The 21,332-nt window shown below is 44.4% G+C and overlaps 1 protein-coding gene across 1 annotated transcript in view; it reads left to right on the top strand.

The window, feature by feature from the left end:
• Positions 1-16,115: 16,115 nt before the first annotated feature.
• LOC144678828 (uncharacterized) overlaps positions 16,116-21,332 on the top strand; it is a 283,752-nt gene continuing 278,535 nt past the window's right edge. The window contains exon 1 of the mRNA XM_078538774.1: positions 16,116-16,874. Within this exon, the coding sequence (XP_078394900.1) occupies positions 16,342-16,874 (533 nt within the window). The 5' untranslated portion in view covers positions 16,116-16,341. The remainder of the gene's footprint in view (positions 16,875-21,332) is intronic.

The raw sequence follows: 21,332 nt of genomic DNA, 5'->3' as shown, positions 1-21,332 counted from the left end.
CCTCCAAGTTTGATCTCATCAGCAAAGTTTGAAACTTTACTCTGAATTTCAAAATGTTCAACTTCTTATCCAAGCTGATATTGAAGTCTTATTCCATGAGCCTCAATTTTGTTAACCAGCCTTTTATGTGATACTTTGTCTAATGCTTTCTTAAAATTCACATGGACAACATTCATTGCATTCCCTTCGTCAACATTCCCTGTTACTTCATCAAAAAAAAAATCAATTAGATTAGACAAGCATGAGCTGCCTTTTACAAACCCCCGCTGGCTCTATTTAATTATGCCAAACCTTTCCAAGTGCTTGTTAATTTTTTTCTTGATTATTATTTGTAAAACATTACCCACCATTGATCTTAAACCGACTAGCCTTTGTTATTAGGAATGTCCTTACATCCTTTTTTGTCACTCAACCTCCTCTGGTACCTCCTGGTATCTAGTGAAGATTATGGCAAGCCCTTTCACTATTTTCACCCCCAACTCCTTTAGCAATCTTGGATGCAAGCCATCTGGGCCAGGTGACTTACCCATTATAAGCATAGCGAGCCTTTCCAGTACATCCTGCCTATCAATTCTCACCCCATCCATTATTTTTACCATCCTCTCTTCGACTAATATTTTATCAGTATCCTCTTCCTTACTAAACAGCAATGCAAAGTATTCATTAAATATCCTCGCTTTGCCCTGTTTCTCTGAGCATTTATTATCTTCTTCGTCCCTAATAGGACCCACCCCACCTCTTAATACCTATTATTCACATGCTGGCAGATTTCTGGGTTACTTTTTATATTAACTGCCATTATATTCTCATTTTCTCTTTGCCAGCTTTATTTTCCTCTTCACTTCCCCTTTCAACTTATTGGGCCAAATCTTCTGGTCTCTGGATTGTCAGAGACCAGACAAACAACAGAAATGTACATCAAGACCTTGTGGAAGTCCTGACATGCAGATGTCTGTGGAATTGCCCTGGAAAGTTTCAATTTCTGATAGGAAGTTTCCTTGCTCCACTGGACCCTCTGCAAATGTCTCAGAGTCAGACACTTCAGATAGATTTGCAGTACTCACCTGAATAGTTACCCAGGAAATGTCAGACTGATTAAAACCTATTCTAACTCCACCTCAGACTACCCTCCTGACTACCCAACTACCCCGGCCACCTTCCCGATCCAACAACCTTCCCATGACCCAACTAACCCCTGACCTGACTACCCACTCACCCACCTACCCCCTAGCAACTTACTCACCTCACCATATATCCCTTACCCACTTATCCACCTCAACCACTCAGCTCACTCACTTACCCATTCATTCATCCATTCACTAACACTCAAACTGTACCTTTAAATTTACCATTTGGCAGCTAATGCTGTAAAAAGGGGGTGTGCCTTCTGTGCTGATCCTCTTTGCAGGTCTCTGCATGGATCCCTGCGCTAAGGGAGTTCTCCTAGATGCTGCATCGGAGGTCGTACCCTTTCAAATGTAACCAGGTAAATGCGCAGTTTCCTGACTGATTAGCATTGGATGCAGTGGTTCTGCCACTGATTAGAAGATTTGAACCATTGTGTTTGTCCAGGTTTTCACTTCAAGTATTCACATGCATCATACTCCCTCTTTTACTGTTTCATCATATTGTGTCTCTCTCTCTCATCATTCAAGATGCCCTGGCTTTGATTCCCCTATCTTTCTCCCTTGTATAACGTACCTATCCTGTACCTGAAACACCTCCTTAAAGATCACCCATTGTTCCATTAGTTTTTTTTGTCTAGTGTTTTGAAATGTTTTGATGTGATAGGGCACTACGTAATTGTGACCATTGTGGTATAGGAATAACCAAATGTTTAAATATCTTCAGGGTGGCAACCCCATTACTGTTTTCAGAAAGCCTGTACTCTGCTGTTCTGTTAACTGATAGATTTTTCTTGTTTGTGTAATTAATGTAACAAATAGGAATTAAAATAACAACATTAGGCATTACCTGCTCTTGTTAGATAAGCAAATAAATTGTCCAAGCAACACATACAAGCTGAATTTTTGCAAAGTTTTATTCCAGTGAATATACTCATATTTTGGACATTATCTCACTTTCTCTTTGATACTCATAATACATCTCAAATGTGACCGGGTTAAGTAGCATCTCTGGAGATTACCTGCTTTCAGTGTAAGACCAAAGGGATTTCTTCTGTACTTTTTTTATTTACTGTGATCACTAAAGGACCCAGTGATAACCCATAACATTCATTGATTTTTATTTCAAGCACCAATAGTTTTCAGATTGGCATTGTGTTGACATGTTGAAAATATCCATGGGTGAATCAAAGTGCAGGAGGAGTTTTGCCTTTCAAAGGATTACTCAACTATAAACAAAATTTGATCTAGTGGTAATGGGGCAACCAGTTGCAAAAACGTGTGTCATCAATGGAGCAAACATTTCATGTTGGAATTCGAGTTGTATTCTTCCAATTTGGGATTGTCTACAGATATCTGGTATATTACAGAACTTTCTCCAATGTCACTGTATGTGATTTAATCATGTGGTCATCATACCCAAGCCCCAAACTATCTTCACTTAATGTCCACACCTGTAGATTATCCACAACAGAAGTCACTGGACAGACTTTAAGGGCAGGAATCAAGGCTCAATTTCCCTGGAGCATTCAGTAAGGTCATAGCTGAAATCCACTTCCCCATGCTATTCCCATATTCCTGGATTCCCTTCTCAATTTTGATTATACTCAATGACTGAGCATCCACAGCTTTCTAGGGTAGAGAATTCCAAAGATTCACAATCCTCGGAGTGAAGAAATTTCTGCTCATCTAAGTCCAAAATGGCCAATGCCTTATCCAGAGACTATGACACCTAGTTCTAGGCTCTCCAGCCAGGGGACACAACCTCTCAGCATCTATCTTGTGAAACCTCAAAGCATTTTATACATGTCAATTAGATCACCTCTCAATCTTCTAAACTCCAGAGAAATAGGCTCATTCTACTCAAATCTCTCATCATAGGAAAGATCTTTCATCCCAGAAATCACTCTGGTGAACCTTCATTGAACCCCTTTCAAGGTAAGTGTATCCTTCCTTAGATAAGCAAACCAAAACGGTGCAGCATATAGGTGTGTTTCACCAAGGTCCTATATAATTGCAGTACAACCTCTCTAATCTTTATTCCGATACCCCATTAAGACTAACATACCATTTGTCTTCCTAATTGCTTGCTGTACCTACATATTAACTTTCAGTGATTGTTATCAAGGTCACCAAAATCCCTTCGAATGCAATATTTAGTAGTCTCGTGCCTTTTAAAAATATTCTGCTTTTCCATTCTTCCTATCAAACTGGACAATTTCACATTTCCCCACATTATTGTCCATCTGCCACCCTCTTCCCAATCACTCAACCAGTCTATAGGATATTTCGCAGCCTCTTTGCATCCTCTCACAGCTTATTTTCCCACCTAGTTTTGAATTGTCAGCAAACTTGAATATATTACACTCAGTCCCTTCAGCAAAATGATTGAGATAGATTGTAAATAGTTGAAGCCCATGCATTGATCCTTGTGGCTTCTCGCTACAGCCTGCCAGCTCGACCCTTTTATGCATTGTCTCCATTTTCTGTCCATAAATCAATCCTCAATCCATTATCCCAAATCCCATGAGCCCAAATCTTGTGTAACATTTTCTAATTCTCCACAGTTTAGCACTACCTTAGCCATCCCTTGGAAGATCTGGCTTGACTACATCAATCTCTCTGGGCTTCAGTCTCCTCTGCCAAACTGGCTATTATTCTATGATCACCCTGCACTTCAGAGATAACTCAGGGCTCCTTTGCTTTATTGCCACTACATCCTAAACCATCTTCAACCTCCCTTTCCTTGCTACGTTCTTTAAACAAGTTATTGCCTCTCAGGTCGATGCCCACATCCCTCATACACTCAAGTTCAGCTCAGCCCTGAGGCCTTCAAATAAAAATGTTAGTGAAGTCAATTAAGAAACACAACAGACAATTCAATGGAAATATTATAATAACTGTTATAACATTATTGTGAAATATTATAATTTCTTGACTTATTTGTTGAAACTTTATTTTAACCATAGCATTTTCAATCACTGTGAAAAAGGTACAATGAAAAGTTTTACAAGAAACATTTTGAATAGTTTGAGCAAAACATTTTGAATGGTTTAATAGCAAAAGATAATAACCTCACCATTTGCTACATAGTGTCTGTGGTTAGTAATAAGATTGCATTGGGTTTTTCCATTTTAAATATGGATATGGCAATTTCTGATGAAAAACACTGATAAAGTGCAACAAAATGTGTGACAAGGAGTAAGACTGTGTAAATAGCGAGTGCCTACATAGGAAGTGCATAGACTTCCAATGCACCAGTCACTGGACAAGTAATCCAGAGGCCCAGGGTAATGGCTCTGGTGACCTGGGTTTAAATCCCGCCATGGCAGATGGTGGAATTTGAATTCAACGAAAATCTGGAATTAAAAGTCTAATGATGATCATGAAACCATTGTCAATTGCTGTAAAGACTCATCTGGTTCAGTAATGTCCTTTAGGGAAGGAAATCTGAGGTCCTTATCTGGTCTGGCCTACATGTGACTCCAGATCCACATCAATGTGGTTGACTCTTAAATGCCCTCTGAAATGGCTTACCAAGCCATTCGGTTGAATCAAACCGCTACAAAATCACAAAAAGGAATGAAACCGGATTGTCCACCCGGCATCGTCCTAGGCACTGGAAAAGAAAACGGCAAACTTAGCCCTGTCAACCCTGCAAAGTCCTCCTTACTAACATCTACAGGCTAGTGCAAAAATTGGGACAGCTATCTCACAGACTAGTCAAGCAACAGCCTGACATAGTCATCCTCATGGAATCATACCTTACAGATAATGTCCCAGACACCACCATCACCATTCCTGGGTATGTCCCGTCCTACCGGCAGGACAGACCCAGCAGAGTTGGCGGCACAGTGGGGGGAGTTTGGGAGGGAGTTGCCCTGGCAGTCCTCAACATCGACTCTGGACCCCATGAAGTCTCATGGCATCAGATCAAACATGGGAAAGGAAACTTCCTGCTGGTGACTGACCATGTACTGCCATCCCTCAGCTGATGAATCAGTGCTCCTCCAAGTTGGACACCACTTGGAGGAAGCATTGAGGGAGGCAAGGGCGCAGAATGTACTCTTGGTGGGGGACTGCAATGTCCATCACCAAGAGTGGCTTAGTAGCACCACTAGTGACCAAGCTGGCCGAGTCCTAAAGGACATAGCTGCTAGACCGGGTCTGCAGCAGATGGTGAGGGAACCAATAAGAGGGGAAAAGATGCTTGACTTCATCCTCACCAGTCTGACTGCTGTAGATGCATCTGTCCATGACGGTATCGGTACGAGTGACCACTGCACAGTCGCTGCGGAGACTATGTCCCACCTTCACATTGAGGATACCCTCCATTGTGTTATGTGGCACTATCCCTGTGCTAATTGGGATAGATTTCAAACACATCCAGCAACTCAAGACTGGGCATTCATGAGGTGCTGTGGGCCATCAGCAGCAGGAGAATTGTACTCAAACACAATCTGTAACTTCATGGACTGGCATATCCCCCATTCTACCATTACCAGCAAACCCTGGTTCAATGAACAGTGCGGGAGGGCATGCCAGGAGTAGCACCAGGCATACCTAAAAATGAGGTGTCAACCTGGTGAAGCTGTAACACAGGACTACTTGCGTGCTAAACAACATAAGCAGAAAGTGATAGAAAGAACTAAGCAATGCCACAAACAACGGATCAGATCTAAGCTCTGCAGTCCTGCCACATTCAGTTGTAAATAGTGGTGGACAATTAAACAACTCATTGGAGGAGGAGGCTCCACAAATATCCCCATCTTCAAAGATGGAGGAGCCCAGCACATCAGTGCAAAAGTTAAGGCTGAAGCATTTGCAACAATCTTCAGCCAGAGGTGTCAAGTGGATGATCCATCTCAGCCTCCTCCAGAGGTCCCCAGCATCACAGATGCCAGTCATCATCCAATTTGATTCACTCTGTGTGACAGCTAGAAATGGCTGAAGGCACGGGATACTGCAAAGACTATGGGCCCTGACAATATTCTGGCAATTGTGCTGAAGACTTGTGCTCCAGAACTTGCTGCGCCCAGAGCCAAGCTGTTCCAGTACAGCTACAACACTAGCATCTACCCGGCTATGTGGAAAATTGCCCAGATATGTCCCGTACACAAAACACAGGACAAATCGAACCCAGCCAATTACCACCCCAGCAGTCTACTCTTGATCATCAGTAATGGAAGGGGTCATCAACAGTTCTATCAAGTGGCATATGCTTAGCAATAACCTGCTAACTGACGCCCAGTTTGGGTTCTGCCAGGGCCACTCAGCTCCTGGCCTTATTACAGCCTTGGTTCAAACATGGACAAAATATCTGAACTCCCGAGGTGAGGTGAGAGTGGCTGCCTTTGACATCAAGGCCACATTTGGCCGAGTGTGGCATCAAGGAGCCCTAGCAAGACTGGAGTCAATGGGAATCAGGGGGAAAGCTCTCTGCTGGTTGGAGTCATACCCAGCACAAAGGAAAATGGTTATGGTTGTTGGAGATCAGTCATCTGAGCTCCAGGACATCGCTGCAGGAGTTCCTCAGGGTAGGATGCTCGGCCCAGTCATCTTCAGCTGCTTCATCAATGACCTTTCTTCCATCATAAGGTCAGAAATGGGGATGTTTGCTGATGATTGCACAATGTTCAGCACCATTCAAGACTCCTCAGATACTGAAGCAGTCTATGTCTAAATGCAGCAAGACCTGGACAATATCCAGGCTTGGCTGACAATTAGCAAGTAACATTTGCGCCACACAAGTGCCGGACAATGACCATCTCCAACAAGAGAGAATCTAACCATCACCTTGACGTTCAATGGCATTACCATCACTGAATCCACCACTATCCATATCCTAGGGGATTACCTTTGATCAGAAATGAACCTGACTAGCCATATAAATACTGTGTCTACAAGAGCAGGTCAGGGGCTATGAATCCTGCGACGAGTAACTCACTTCCTCACTCCCCAAAGCCTGTCCACAATCTACAAGGTGCAAGTCAGGAGTGTGATGGAATACTCCCCACTTGCCTGGATGAGTGCAGCTCCCACAACACTCAAGAAGCTTGACACCATCTAGGACAAAGCAGCCCGCTTGATTGGCACCACATCCGCTCACTCCACCACTGACGCATAGTAGCAGCAGGGTGTACCAACTAGAAGGTGCACTGCAGGAATTCACCAAGGCTCCTTGGACAGCACCTTCCAAACCCATGACCACTACCATCTAGAAGGACTAGGGCAGCAGATAGATGGGAACACCACCATCTGGAAGTTCCCCTCGAAATCACTCATCATCCTGACTTGGAAATATATCGCTGTTCCTTCACTGTAACTGGGTCAAAATCCTGGAACTTCCTTCCGAACAGCGCTGTGGGTGTACCTACACCATATGGACTGCAGCAGTTCAAGAAGGCAGCTCACCACCACCTTCTCAAGGACAACTAGGGATAGGCAATAAAAGCTGGCCTAGCCAGTGAAGCCCACAATCCGTGAATGAATTAAAAAAAAGCTCCTCATAGTCCTCAGCTCCCTGATGTTTCAAAAATCTATCTACCTCCCCTTTAAATATTTTGTGATCTGGCCTCCACACCTGTCTGGGGTAGAGAATTCCAGACATTCACTACCCTTTGAGAGGAGAAATTCCTTTGAACCTCAGTTTTAAATGAGTGCCCTCTTATTCTGTAACTATGTCCCCTAGTTCAAGATTCCTCCATGTAACCACATCAACTCCAGCAAGTCAGGTCGAGGACGATGCACCTGCCCCAGAGCAGGAGACCCTTAGCACGCCAGGGCCATCCACGCTGCGGGCCTCCAGCAGATGCCTGCCAAATTCATCTCAAGACATGCGATAGCAATCAGCAGGCTGCCTCCACCTCTGCTGCAGATGTCGGGGTATCTAGATGTTGCAGTAGAGTTAGGATAATTAAGAAGTTTTGAATGCACAATTGTGGTATGGGTATTCATTCACTGCACATAATCTGCACCTTTAAATATATTTTACTTTTATCCCTCTTCAAGTCTCAGGTATTGAATGGCTAATCGATGTGAAGTCCTGTGTTCAGTCAAGGGTACAAAATGAACCCTGCCACCCCTCCCCACTGCCAATTATCTCCCATCTTGTTCCTCTGTTTCATTACGTCTCACTCAATCTCAGTACAGGGAATCGCCTTTAGTTCCACATCAGCACCATGAACAAAGGCACTTCCTATATGAAAATGATGGCTGGACAAGACACATATAATACTTGCATCTTAGGCAGTCATTATTTGACCTCATGAGAACTGTTCGTCAAGGTTAGTGATTATCCTGATGCTGTCACACTGAAGGATACAGTATTTGGATGTTATAAGTATTTGTCACGACCAACGTTGGAGTGTTTTCACCCAAATGCATTTTACAACGGCCTCTATTTTAATCCTGTGAGGTTTTGGTTAAAGTAGTATTCATCATCGAGCACCACAGCCTTTCATGCCTCTGTGCAGCATAATTTCGTCTCCACATTTAAGGCTGAATGTTGTTCCTTTATTGGTCCCCACTCTACCCAAACATGATGCTGAGCGATGGAAGTTGGTTCCGCTTGACGACAGTTGAAATGTCTGCTAGAGGGGAATTAGTGTGTGCTGCCAGAGGTGTGAGCTCATCCTGATGAACCCGTCCACTTAGCAGTGAGGATCATGATTTGCTCCTGGACAGCTGCCTAGTGGTGCTTCACTGAATCCCTTCAAGATCACAGAATGTAAATCAAGATATAATTCACAGCATGGATGTGCACTCATTCACTTAGGGTTCCTAGAAATGATTGGTCTTTGTGTGATAGACAATGTCAAGGACTGTCATGGTATGAACGGATGCTCCGGCACATTTCCTGATGAATGCTCAGCAATATTGAGGAAGGGAATAAGTTATCATTGACTGCTGTGTCAAAACTGTCTGGGCCACATCTTTCCCAAATGCCAAGGCAATACAGGATGTAAACTTGGCAGGCTTCTGACAAACGTAGGGTTATGAGTGTTTGTCAATAATCACATGATGGTCCTGTAGAACCACTTTCTGTGAGAACAATGCTAACTTAACTTCCAGCTTTGGGTGCATACTCTCATATTGCTGTTCACTGCGTCCTGATGTCCAATGGCATCTTGGGCCTCAGTATCAAGATACAGCCTCTGCATTAATCATGCATGCGATCATGTGTTTGGAAAAATGTGCAGTCCATCCGGATGTAGATCCCTCTTGAGATGGTCCAGCACTAACAATCGACAAATGTCTTTCCTCTTTCAGCTGCCTTGCTAAGCTGCTGTGATGCATGCATGAGTGCATCCATTTGTGCAATAGCGTTTCATCTTCTTACAAGATGCCATGGCCACTGACTTGTTGGCACCATGGTTGAAAGGATTGCAGTATGTGCAGTTGCTTAAGAATAAGTGATTGTGGACTACTAAGCACACTCTACAGTGGCCACATGGTCCCTAGGCTGTTGTGCCTTCCAAGGATGACCCAATCATTAGGGTTGAAGGTGACTTATGTTTCCTCAGTGATCATTGCAAGATTGTCATCTTCAGCATGTCATGAATGGTCAAGAACAAAGGTGCTGTACTGTCCTCTGCATCAAGGCTTGAAGGCGACTACAACAACTTGTCTTCACCTTATTCCTCTTGGAATCTTGTTGCTATGAGATTGTCATGGGCACGTCTTGTGTATCGTTCCCGTGCAATGGCATCCTCGCCCTTTTCAGATTCATCCCTTTCAACGTCCTCCTTGTCTGAGGAGACTTCTAGCTCCTCCATGTCTCCCTATGGCAAAACATCCCCTCTTTACAGTTGAATAAAGGCAAATACAGAGGCATGAGGGAGGAGCTGGCCAGAATTGACTGGGAGATGAGCCTAGCAGGAAAGACAGTGGAACAGCAATGGCAGGAGTTTCTGGGAGTAATTTGGGAGACACAGCAAAAATTCATCCCTAGGACGAAGAAGCATACTAAAGGGAGGACGAGGCAACCATGGCTGACAAGGGAAGTAATGGACAGCATAAAAGCTAAAGAGAAAGCATACAATGCGGCGAAGAGCAGTGGGAAACCAGGGAATTGGGAAGCCTACAAAGACCAACAGAGAACAACTAAAAAAGAAATAAGGAGGGAGAAGATTAAATATGAGGGTAAACTAGCCAGTAATATAAAAGAAGATTGCAAGAGTTTTTTTAGATATATAAAGGGTAAGAGAGAGGCAAAAGTGGACATTGGGCCGCTGGAAAATGACGCTGGAGAAGTAGTAGTGGGGAACAAAGAAATGGCGGAGGAACTGAATAGGTACTTTGCGTCAGTCTTCACGATGGAAGACACGAGTAACATCCCCAAAGTTCAAGAGAGTCGGGGGGGCAGAGGTGAGTATGGTGGCCATTACCAAGGAGAAGGTGCTAGGAAAACTGAAAGGTCTGAAGGTGGATAAATCACCTGGGCCAGATGGATTACACCCCAGAAATCTGAAGGAGATAGCTGAAGAGATAGTGGAGGCGTTAGTAGTGATCTTTCAGGAATCACTCGAGTCAGGGAGGGTCCCAGAGGACTGGAAAATCGCTAATGTAACCCCCCTGTTTAAGAAGGGAGTGAGGCAAAAGACGGGAAATTACAGGCCGATTAGCCTGACCTCGGTCGTTGGTAAGATTTTAGAGTCCATTATTAAGGATGAGATTTCAGAATACTTGGAAGTGCATGATAAAATAGGGCAAAGTCAGCATGATTTCATCAAGGGGAGGTCATGCCTGACAAATCTGTTAGAATTCTTTGAGGAGGTAACGAGTAGGTTAGACAAAGGAGAGCCAATGGATGTTATCTACTTGGACTTCCAGAAGGCCTTTGACAAGGTGCCGCACAGGAGGCTGCTCAGTCAGGTAAGAGCCCATGGTGTTAGAGGCAAGGTACTAGCATGGATAGAAGATTGGCTGTCTGGCAGGAGGCAGAGAGTGGGGATAAGGGGGTCCTTCTCAGGATGGCGGCCAGTGACTAGTGGAGTTCCGCAGGGATCAATGTTGGGACCACAACCTTTCACTTTATACATTAATGATCTAGCTGAAGGAACTGAGGGCATCCTGGCTAAGTTTGCAGATGATACAAAGATAGGTGGAGGGACAGGTAGGATTGAGGAGGCGGGGAGGCTCCAGAAGGATTTGGACAGGTTAGGAGAATGGGCAAGGAAGTGGCAGATGGAATACAATGTGGGGAAGTGTGAGGTCATGCACTTTGGTAGGAAGAATAGAGGCATAGACTATTTTCTAAATGGGGAGAGAATTCAGAAATCTGGAGTGCAAAGGGACTTGGGAGTCCTAATCCAGGATTCTCTTAAGGTTAACTTGCAGGTTGAGTCGATAGTTAGGAAGGCAAATGCAATGTTGGCATTTATTTCGAGAGGACTAGAATATAAAAGCAGGGATGTGCTGCTGAGGCTTTATAAGGCTCTGGTCAGACCACATTTAGAATATTGTGAGCAATTTTGGGCCCCGTATCTCAGGAAGGATGCGCTGGCCCTGGAGAGGGTCCAGAGGAGGTTCACGAGAACGATCCCAGGAACGAAAGGCTTAACATATGAGGAACGTTTGAGGACTCTGGGTCTATACTCGATGGAGTGTAGAAGGATGAAGGGGTATCTGATTGAAACTTACAGAATACTGAAAGGCCTGGATAGAGTGGACGTGGGGAAGATGTTTCCATTAGTAGGAGAGACTAGGACCCGAGGGCACAGCCTCAGAGTAAAGGGAAGACCTTTTAGAACAGAGATGAGGAGAAACTTCTTTAGCCAGTGAGTGGTGAATCTATGGAATTCATTGCCACAGAAGGCTGTGGAGGCCAGGTCATTGAGTGTATTTAAGACCGAGATAGATAGGTTCTTGATTGGTAAGGGGATCAAAGGTTACGGGGAGAAGGCAGGAGAATGGGGTTGAGAAACTTATCAGCCATGATTGAATGGTAGAGCAGACTCGATGGGCCGAATGGCCTAATTTCTGCTCCTATGTCTTATGGTCTTCACAAAAAACAATGGGACCCAGTCCTTGCACTTATGTTCTGACTGTAAGCTTGGTGCCTTGAATGCCATGACCAGTGCACTGGGAACATGGAGGTGTTTAGGGCCTATGCTATCTCTGCGCAGCAGACGTGGCTATTGATTCTTGGCGCCTCCATCCATTCTGACATACCTCTGTAAGGATCAGATGCCAATTAAGACCATATGCCCTGCAGCACCCAAACACAATGGATTCTCACCTGAATGCACACCATTAGTCACAGAGCCAAGCTCATTGTGTATTAGTCCCTTGATTCCAGCATTCAGCTGAGCCATGCTCTCTATGGTTTGAGCAAGACAGTTATAGGGTGCCCCTTTCAATCAGCCAAGATTTGCTGTGCTGAACTTCTCCCACACGCCCGGAGTACCCTCCATGACTGATCACTTTCTAGCTTGTTTTTGAAACTGTCATTGCAAGATGAGCTTCAAAATGTGCTGCTGACCTTCATCTGGAGAGCAGTTTCCAACCTCCCTCTATCACCCACCAGGACCCTCCCATCCTCACTGCCTCCTAATTCTCCTTCCTCCTGTCACTATCTAGCCTCCCCATTACCTGTCCTCCTCCTTGAACTCTTTAATCTTGATGTCCCTGTGCCCCTTCCCATCTTGAGGCCATATGCACCCTGACTTCCCTCAACCCCTGCCATGATATCATACAATAACCCACTCAAGATTTTTCAGTTACCAACTTACAGGATGCAGATCCCTCCTCTGATCATGACTGTGCCATCTGCCTCACAGTACCATGACTCTAACCCCACAATCAAATTCCTGAGATGACTGACCATGCCCTGCATACCATACTGTGCATGACCAACACTGGCTAGAGAGGGCTCACCCCAGCCAAGAGCAGGACCAAGACATGCGTGCCATGCAGAGCCCTCTAGCGTGGCCCGCACAGCTTCAGGACAGTCTCTTCAATATGCCCCCAACAGCGTGGCCTCAGCCCTAGGACAGTCTCTGACTCTTCCTTGGACAGTCTTATAACTCTTGCCCCAGGGCAGTCTTTCACTACTCAACTCTGTTCATCGGCCATCCCCTAGTCCAGCCTCTGTCTTCCCCATTCCCTCTCGTGTTCCACCAACCCTGCTCCCCAGGCCTGCATCTGATTTCCCCTTTCCTTCTGTGTACAACTCCCGCCATCCCACCCCCACCCCCCCGGCCTTCCTCTGTCTCCTACCCCCCTTCCTCCCATGTTGCACACCACCCCCCTGGTCCTGCCTCCATCATCCCCCTCCCTGCTGGTCTTGCCTTCCGTGCCCAACTTTGGCACAGCTTTTGATATAGGCACCTGAAATCCCACAGCAACGTACTCAAAAGTAGGCGAAAGCAGCGTCTACGTACCTTGAAGCTCGCTTGGTGCACGCCACTTATATACAATCGTGAAGCAGAACATTCTAATAATCTACTGGCAGAGCACTAAATTTGGAGGGGCATGAAATTTTGATGAGTTAGCCTTTTAGTGAGCTTTCATAAGATGCAAATGTGGTTCCTGACATAGATCAGCAGGAAACTGGACCTGGCTTTGACCCACCATCAAAGTTGGGAGAACAAAATTCCAAACCAATTTCCCACCGAAAACTGACTTCTTCCATCACACCAAATTTTGTGCCCCCATCCAGCATGATTCCCACCACTGGCAGGAGCAGAAAATTCCACCTCTTATATTTACTGATGTAAAATAACATAAAGTTATTTCAGCTAGGAACATACAGTGCTGCACCTGTATGGTACAGTATTCCAACATGTACATTATTTTTTTCCAGGCTTGAAATGTCCAATGGAACTTAACTTCAGCTTTAACATTGATTCCTATGAGAAACCACGATTCACATTAAGTAGTTTCACTTAAAGCCGCAATTTCAATCCAGAGTAAGAATAATCAATTGGCAGAGAGTGGACTTCAATTGGACAAGAATGAAGTTGGGCCGGATAGACTGGAATCAAAGGTTGGCGTGAAAAACAGTAGCTGAACAATGGGCTACCTTCAAAGAGGAGATGGTTTGGGCACAGTCAAGGTATGTTCCGTCAAAAGGGAAGGGTAGGACAAACAAATCCAGAGCTCCCTAGTTGACAAAAGAGATAGAAATTAAATTAAAGAAGGAAAAGTGTGCTTACGACAGGTGTCAGGTAGCAAATACAATTGAGAACCAAGCTGAATACAGAAGGTTCAGAAGGGATGTGAAAAAGCAAATACGAGAAGCAAAGAGGGGTTATGAAAAAAGACTGGCAGCTAACATAAAAGGAAATCCCAAAGTATTCTATAAGCAGGAGTAGGTCATTTGGCCAGTTGAGCCTGCTCCGCCATTCAATTAGATCATAGCTGCGCATATACCTCAACGCCCTTTCCCGCATTATCCCCATATCCCTTGATGTAATTAGTATCCAGGAATCTATCGATTTCTGTCTTGAACATGCTCAATGAATGAACTTCCACAGACCCCCAGGGTAAAGAATTCCAAAGATTCACCACCCTCTAATTGAAGAAATTCCTCATCTGAGTCTTAAATGACCTGCTGCTTATTCTGAGACTGTACCTCTTGGTTCTAGACTCACCAGGCAGGGGAAACATCCTATCGACATTTACCATCATGCCCTGTAAGAATTTTCTAAACGTCAATGAGATCATCTTTCATTCTTCGAAACTCTAGAGAATATAGGCCCAGTTTCCTCAATATCTCCTCATAAGGCAATCCTGCCATCCCAGGGATTAATCTGGTGAACTTCCATTGCAGTCCCTCTACGGCAAGTGCATCCTTCCTTAAACCAAAACTGTACCTAATACTCCAGGTGAAGTATCACTAAAGCTCTCGACATTTGCAGCAAGACATCTTTATTCCTGTACTCACATCACCTTGCAATGAAGGCCAACATACCATTTGCTTTCCTAATTGCTTGCTGTATCTGCATGGTAACTTTTAGTGTCTCATGAACAAGAATACCCAGATCCCTTTGGGCATAAACACTTGCCAACCTCTCACCATTTAAGAAATACTCTGCCTTTCTATTTTTTTCTAGCAAAGTGGATAGCTTCACACTTATTCACATTATACTTCATCTACAGGCACCCTCTTGACATCCTAATCAGAAACTTAACTAGACCAACCACATTATTGCCATAGCCACAAGAGCACGTCAGAGGCTGGGTATTCTGCAGTCAGTAGTTCACCTCCCGATTTCCCAAAGTCTGCAAGACACAAGTCTGGAGTGTGATGCATATTCTTCACTTGCCCAGATGAGTGCAGCTCCAACAACACTCAAGAAATTTGACACCATCCAGGACAAAGCAGCCGTTTGATTTGCATCCCATCCACCACCTCAAACATTCACTCCTTCCACCACTGCTACACTGCAGCCTCAGTGTATGCTATCTCCCAGATGGACAAGATGTAGCAACTTGACAAACTTCTTTGACAGCGCTTTCAAACCCAGGACATGTGTCTAGAAGGACAAATTCAGCAGATGCATAGGAACATCACCACCTGCAAGTTCCTCTCCAAGTCACTTGCCATCCCAATGGACAAATACCACCATTATTTCACCGTCACTGGGGCAAAAGCTAAGGAAATCCTGATCTAACAGCATTGTGGGAGCACCATCACTACTTGAGGGACATGAATGCCAAGCTTGTCAACAATGCCCACATCCCAAGAATCAGCAAAAACGTTCTGAGGAGTCAGGACATTATTTATCCTATCGACAGCTGCCGACTGGCCTGATGTTTTCAGTACTTTTATGTCAGATTTCCAGCATTTTATTTTTATTTTCCACAGCTATAGTATTGTTTTTGCACCAACATTCAGTTTTGTTTCCCAGTCGTATGATTTGATTCGGGAGACATCAACATATCCCGTGTTGCCTGAGAGGAGTTTGCTTTGTTGCAAATCCGACACATCAACATATCCCGTGTTGCCTGAGAGGAGTTTGCTTTGTTGCAAATCCGTCTTGACCTTGACAGCAATAGACACAGAACATTAAGAACTTGTACAGAAAACTGCACAATAACTTTGATAGATGAGAGCTACAAAAATATGTTGAGACGACAATGAAACTCTCATGCTGCTACTGGTTGCTCTCCAAAAGGAGAAGTGCAGCAGCTGGAGGCTGTTGGGCGCGGGAGCAGCGACCGCGGGCGGACACTCGGTGACAGGCGCTGCGGCTTTAAGCAGGTGGCAATGGGCTGGGGACTCGGAGCCGCGGCCTGGGCCTCGGGCCTGCTCCTTCTCCTTCTCCTCGGGCTCCTGGGAAGCGAGGCTGAGCCTCCGCTGCGGGAGGGGTGGATTAACTACGAGAACCTGTGGAAGGTTAAAGAGCGGTCGGTGCATGGTTACGGCGCCGGCCTCCTGGGGCCGCGGGCTAGCGTTGAAGGAGGATCGGGCTCGGGCTCGGGGGCTGGGGAGCCGCCAAAACCACCTCCGGCCTCTGGCCTGCAGCCTGGCATGATCGCCCAGCCCTTCACACTCGATACCCTGGGCGGAGAGCTGAGATTCCCGCCGGTCAGGGAACAACAGCCCCGTTCCTTCATCTTCCACGCGTTCACCAATAAATCCGGCTTCCTGGAGTGTCTGTGGACCTCTCGAGCTTCCCTCACCGCCCTGGTGAACAGACTTCCCCAGCACAGCCATGTGGTCTTCCTGTCCTTCGACGACTCGGCTCCCAGGGATGCCAGATGGATGAAGCAGCAGCTTGTGGGAGTGATGGAGGAAAGGTAACTTCATAGCAGCGTCTCAGGAAACAAGACACGGGGTGGATGTGGCGGTCCACACGCGGCGGGGGGAGGGACGGGGGCAGGGAATTCCTCTCTCAGCCGCTGTCCCATTGCCCAAGTGATCATGTCTGATGGTTTGTCTCCACCCAGTTGAGTGCTCTGGTGATTGTCTGTACGCTTTGCTAATGGGATAGGAGATGGCCTCCATTCATCTCTCTCAATGCAGTTGTTACTTGTGCGGCTTTGCAGACAGGCTGCCTCCATTTCAATGATTTTTGGAATGTAGAAGGCACAGTGATGCAAATGTGCAGCCATCTTTGCCTGTGATCCCAAGTCACTGGAACGTGGCTTTAGTCTTTAAGCAATAATTAGGGGTTTCCTGCCAATAAGTTCAAAAATCCTTAAAAGAAAAAAACATGGTTTTACAACTTAGTACAGCAATGAGGGAAAGCTGCATTATTGGATGTGTTATGCTGGGCCGCTTCTGCCTATTCAGGTGAATGTAAAAGGAATGGGAAAATATAATTTATTCATAAAACATTTTATGATACAAGAAGAGGAGCGAGGAGCTCTCTGTTTCTTGGTCAGCATTTCTCCATTCACCATCAAAAACATATTTATTTAGGTATTTACCTCATTGCAATTTGTAGGCTTATGGTATGCATAGATTAGTTAATTATTTTACCTGCAGAGTAACAGTTACTGTGCTTTAAAAGGGATTCATTGTTTTCAAAAGGCTTTGGAATGTCCTGATAGTATGATGAGACAAAATATAATACAAGTTCTTCCTTTAACTTAATTATTCATCATCCTGAGCTTAATTACTCCAAGACCACTACCTAATTTTGCCAATATTAGATTTGCTTTGGGATAGAGTGTGTGTGCTGTGGTGAGATACCATTAAAAGTCCAACCTACTGGCCTAAATGAAATAACTCTGCCGCAGTGGATTTCTCAAATGTCTTGGAGAATGCAGCGCATGTTTAAAGCTTGAAAGGTTTCCCAGTTTTTGTGCACCATTATATTTGTTTGTTGTGGCAAATTCTAATGTATGCTTAGATGTTAGTGGATATGAGCCCTGGCATATCTGTGTGAATTCTTTCCTCTACCATTTTTGTTTTTAACTTCAAAGATATAATACACAGCTGGAATTAATGACTTACAGGGAAATGTGGAATAACATATAACTCATGAACTAGTAGTGAAGGGGGCTGATTAAAGATACAGTGGCTACAAAACAGGTGGTTACCGGTATTATTTATCCTGAGAATACTATCATGCTTGTTCAGTTGCAGCATTTGTTGTATCATGTAGAATTGTTCTTTCTGAGTCATCAACTGATATCTGCAGGGAGATTATTTTGCCACCATGTCCCCACAAGCATGACAAATTACAGAACAAGACATACACACTTGGTATAAAGTATACATAGCTACACAAGAATTAGGAGCAGGAATAGGCTATTTGGCCTCTCACGCCTAAAGAGTCCACAGAAGGATATTGACAGGTTAAGTGAGTGGGCAAAAACTTGACAGGTAGAATATAATGTGGAAAAATGAGGGGTAATACGCTTTGGCAGGAAGAATAGAGGAGCTGAATATTATTTAAATGGAGAAAGATTGCAGAAAGCTGCAGCACAGAGGGATTTGGGGGTCCTGTGCATGAACCACAAAAAGCTAGCATACAAATTCAGCAGGTAATAGGGAAGGAAAATGGAATGTTGGCCTATATTTCAAAGGGAATGGAGTATAAAAATAGGAAAGTCTTGCTAAAACTATACAAGGCACTAGTTAGACCACACCTACAATACTGTGAACAGTTTTGGTCCCCTTATCTAAGGAAAGGCATTGGAGGCAGTCCAGAGAAGGTTCACTAGGTTGATCCCGGGTATGGAGGGTCTTTCTTATGAGGAGAGGTTGAGGTTGGGCCTGTACTCATTGAAGTTTAGAAGAATGAGAGGTAACCTTATTGAAACATATAAGATTCTTAGGGGGCTTGACAGGGTAGATACTGAGAGGTTGTTTCCCCTTTTGGGAGAGTCAAGGACCAGAGGGTATAATCTCAGAGTAAGGGGTCACCCATTTAAGACAGAGATGAGGACCAATTTCTTCTCTGAGGGTAGTTAATCAGTGGAATTCTTTACCGCAGAGGGCTGTAGAGGCTGGGTCATTGAGTATGTTCAAGGCTGAGATAGACAGATTTTTAATCAGTAAGGGAATCAAGGGTTATGGGGAAAAGGCAGGAAATTAGAGTTGAGGATTATCAGATCAGCCGTGATCTCATTGAATGGCGGAGCAGACTTGATGGGCCGAATGGCCTACTTCTGCTCCTACATCTCATGGTCTTATGTCATTTGATAATCTGATCTGATCTGATTGTGGCCTCAACTCTCTTGCCTGTCCCCCATAACCCTCAACTCCCATGTCGATCAAAATCCACCTAACTTGGCCTTGAATATTTTCAAAGACCCAGCCTCCACTACTTTCTGGGGACGAGAATTCCACAGACTAATAACCCTCTGAGAGAAAAAATTCTCCTCATCTCAGTCTTAAGTGGAGCACCCTTTTTTAAAAAATTGTTCCTCTAGTGCTAGACTCCTCCATAAGGGGAAACATCTCTCAACATTCACCCTGTCAAGTCCCCTCAGGATCTTATATGTTTCAGGAAGATCACCTCTCATTCTTATAACTCGAATAGGTATAGGCTCAACCTGCTCACTCTTTTCTCTTAAGAAAACCCCTTTATCCCAGGAATCAGCTGAGTGAATCTTCTCTGAGCAGCTTCTAATGCAATATCCTTTCTTAAGTAAGGAGACCAAAACAGTGCACAGTACTCCAGATAGGGTCTCATTAAGGCCCTGTACAGCGCTAAAAACACTTCCTTACTTTAATACTCGATTCCCCTTGCAAGAAATGCCAAAATTCCATTTGCCTTCCTAATTACCTGCATACTAACTTCCTTCTAAAGTTGACGAGTTTACATTTTCCCACATTATATTTCATCTGCCAAATTTTTGCCCACTTATTTAACCTATCTAAATCACTTTGTAGACACTTTATCTCTTGCCAACTTACTTTCCTACCTATGTTGATGTCATCAGCAAATTTAGCCACCATACATTCGGTCCCTTCATCCAAGTCATTGACATAGATCATGAATAGTTGATGATCCAGTACTGATCCTTGTGGTACTCCACTTGTTACAGCTTGCTTATTCAAAAAGACCCATTTATCCCTACTTTCTGCTTCCTGTTAGATTACCAAGGTCAGAAGTGGGGATGTTTGCTGATGATTGTACAATGTTCAGCACCGTTCACGACTCCTCAGGTACTGAAGCAGTCCATGCCCATATACAGCAAGACCTGGACAAAATTCAGGGTTAGGTTGATGTGTGGCATCAGTGTTACTTGCCGCTTAAGTGCCAGGCAATGACCATCTCTAACAAGAGAGAATCCAACCGTCTCTTTCCATAATAATATATAACCCCTTGCACCATGAGCTCTTATTTTGTGTAGTAACCTTTGATGTGGTGTCTTATTAAATACCTTTTGGAAACCCAAGTTCTCCACATCTACAGGTTTGCCTTTATCCACCTTGTTTGTTACTTCCTCAAATAACTCAAAAATAAATTTGTCAAATAGGATTTCCCTTTCACAAAACCATGTTGACTCTGCCTGATTGTATTATGATTTTCTCAATATCCTGCTATTACCTCAATGATAGATTCTTGCATTTTCACAATGAGATACATTAGGCTAACTAGCCTTTAGTTTCTTGCTTTCTGTCCACCTCCTTTCTTGAGTAGAGGTGTTACATTAGCTGTTTTCCAATCCACTGGGACCTTTCTAGAATCTAGGGAATTTTTAAAAATTATTTCATGGAACTGGGCGATGCCGTTTTTATTGCCTGTCCCTAATTGCCCTTGTTCAGAGGGCATTTAAGAGTCAACCACATTGCTATGGGTCTGGAGTCACATGTAGGCCAGACCAAGTAAGGACAGTAGAGTTCCTTCCCTAAAGAGACATTCGTGTGCCAGATTGGTTTTTACGACAATAGGCAATGGTTTCATGGTCAACATAAGACTTTTAATTCCAGATTTTTATTGAATTCAAATTTCACCATCTGGTGAAATTCAAACCCAGGTCCCTAGAGCATTACCATGGGTCTCTGGAATACAAGTCCAGTGACAATACCACTATGCCACCCCCTCCCATGATTGCCTTTGAGAAGGTGGTGGTGAGTCGCCTTCTTGAACCGCTGCAGTCCATGTGATGTAGGTGCATCCACTGTGCTGTTTGGGAGGGAGTCCCAGGATTTTGATCCAGCAACAGTGATGGAACGGCAATATATTTCCAAGTCAAGATGGTGTGTGGCTTGGGGGGAATTTGCAGGTGGTGGTGTTCCCATAAATCTGCTGCCCTGTCCCTCTAGGTAGTAGAGGTTGTGGATTTGGTAGTTGC

The sequence above is a fragment of the Cetorhinus maximus genome, chromosome 3 (genome assembly GCF_964194155.1).
Source record: "Cetorhinus maximus chromosome 3, sCetMax3.hap1.1, whole genome shotgun sequence".
Lineage (NCBI taxonomy): Eukaryota > Metazoa > Chordata > Chondrichthyes > Lamniformes > Cetorhinidae > Cetorhinus > Cetorhinus maximus.
The sequence above is the reverse complement of the archived record's forward strand: the minus strand, read 5'-3'. Positions and strand labels throughout refer to the sequence as shown.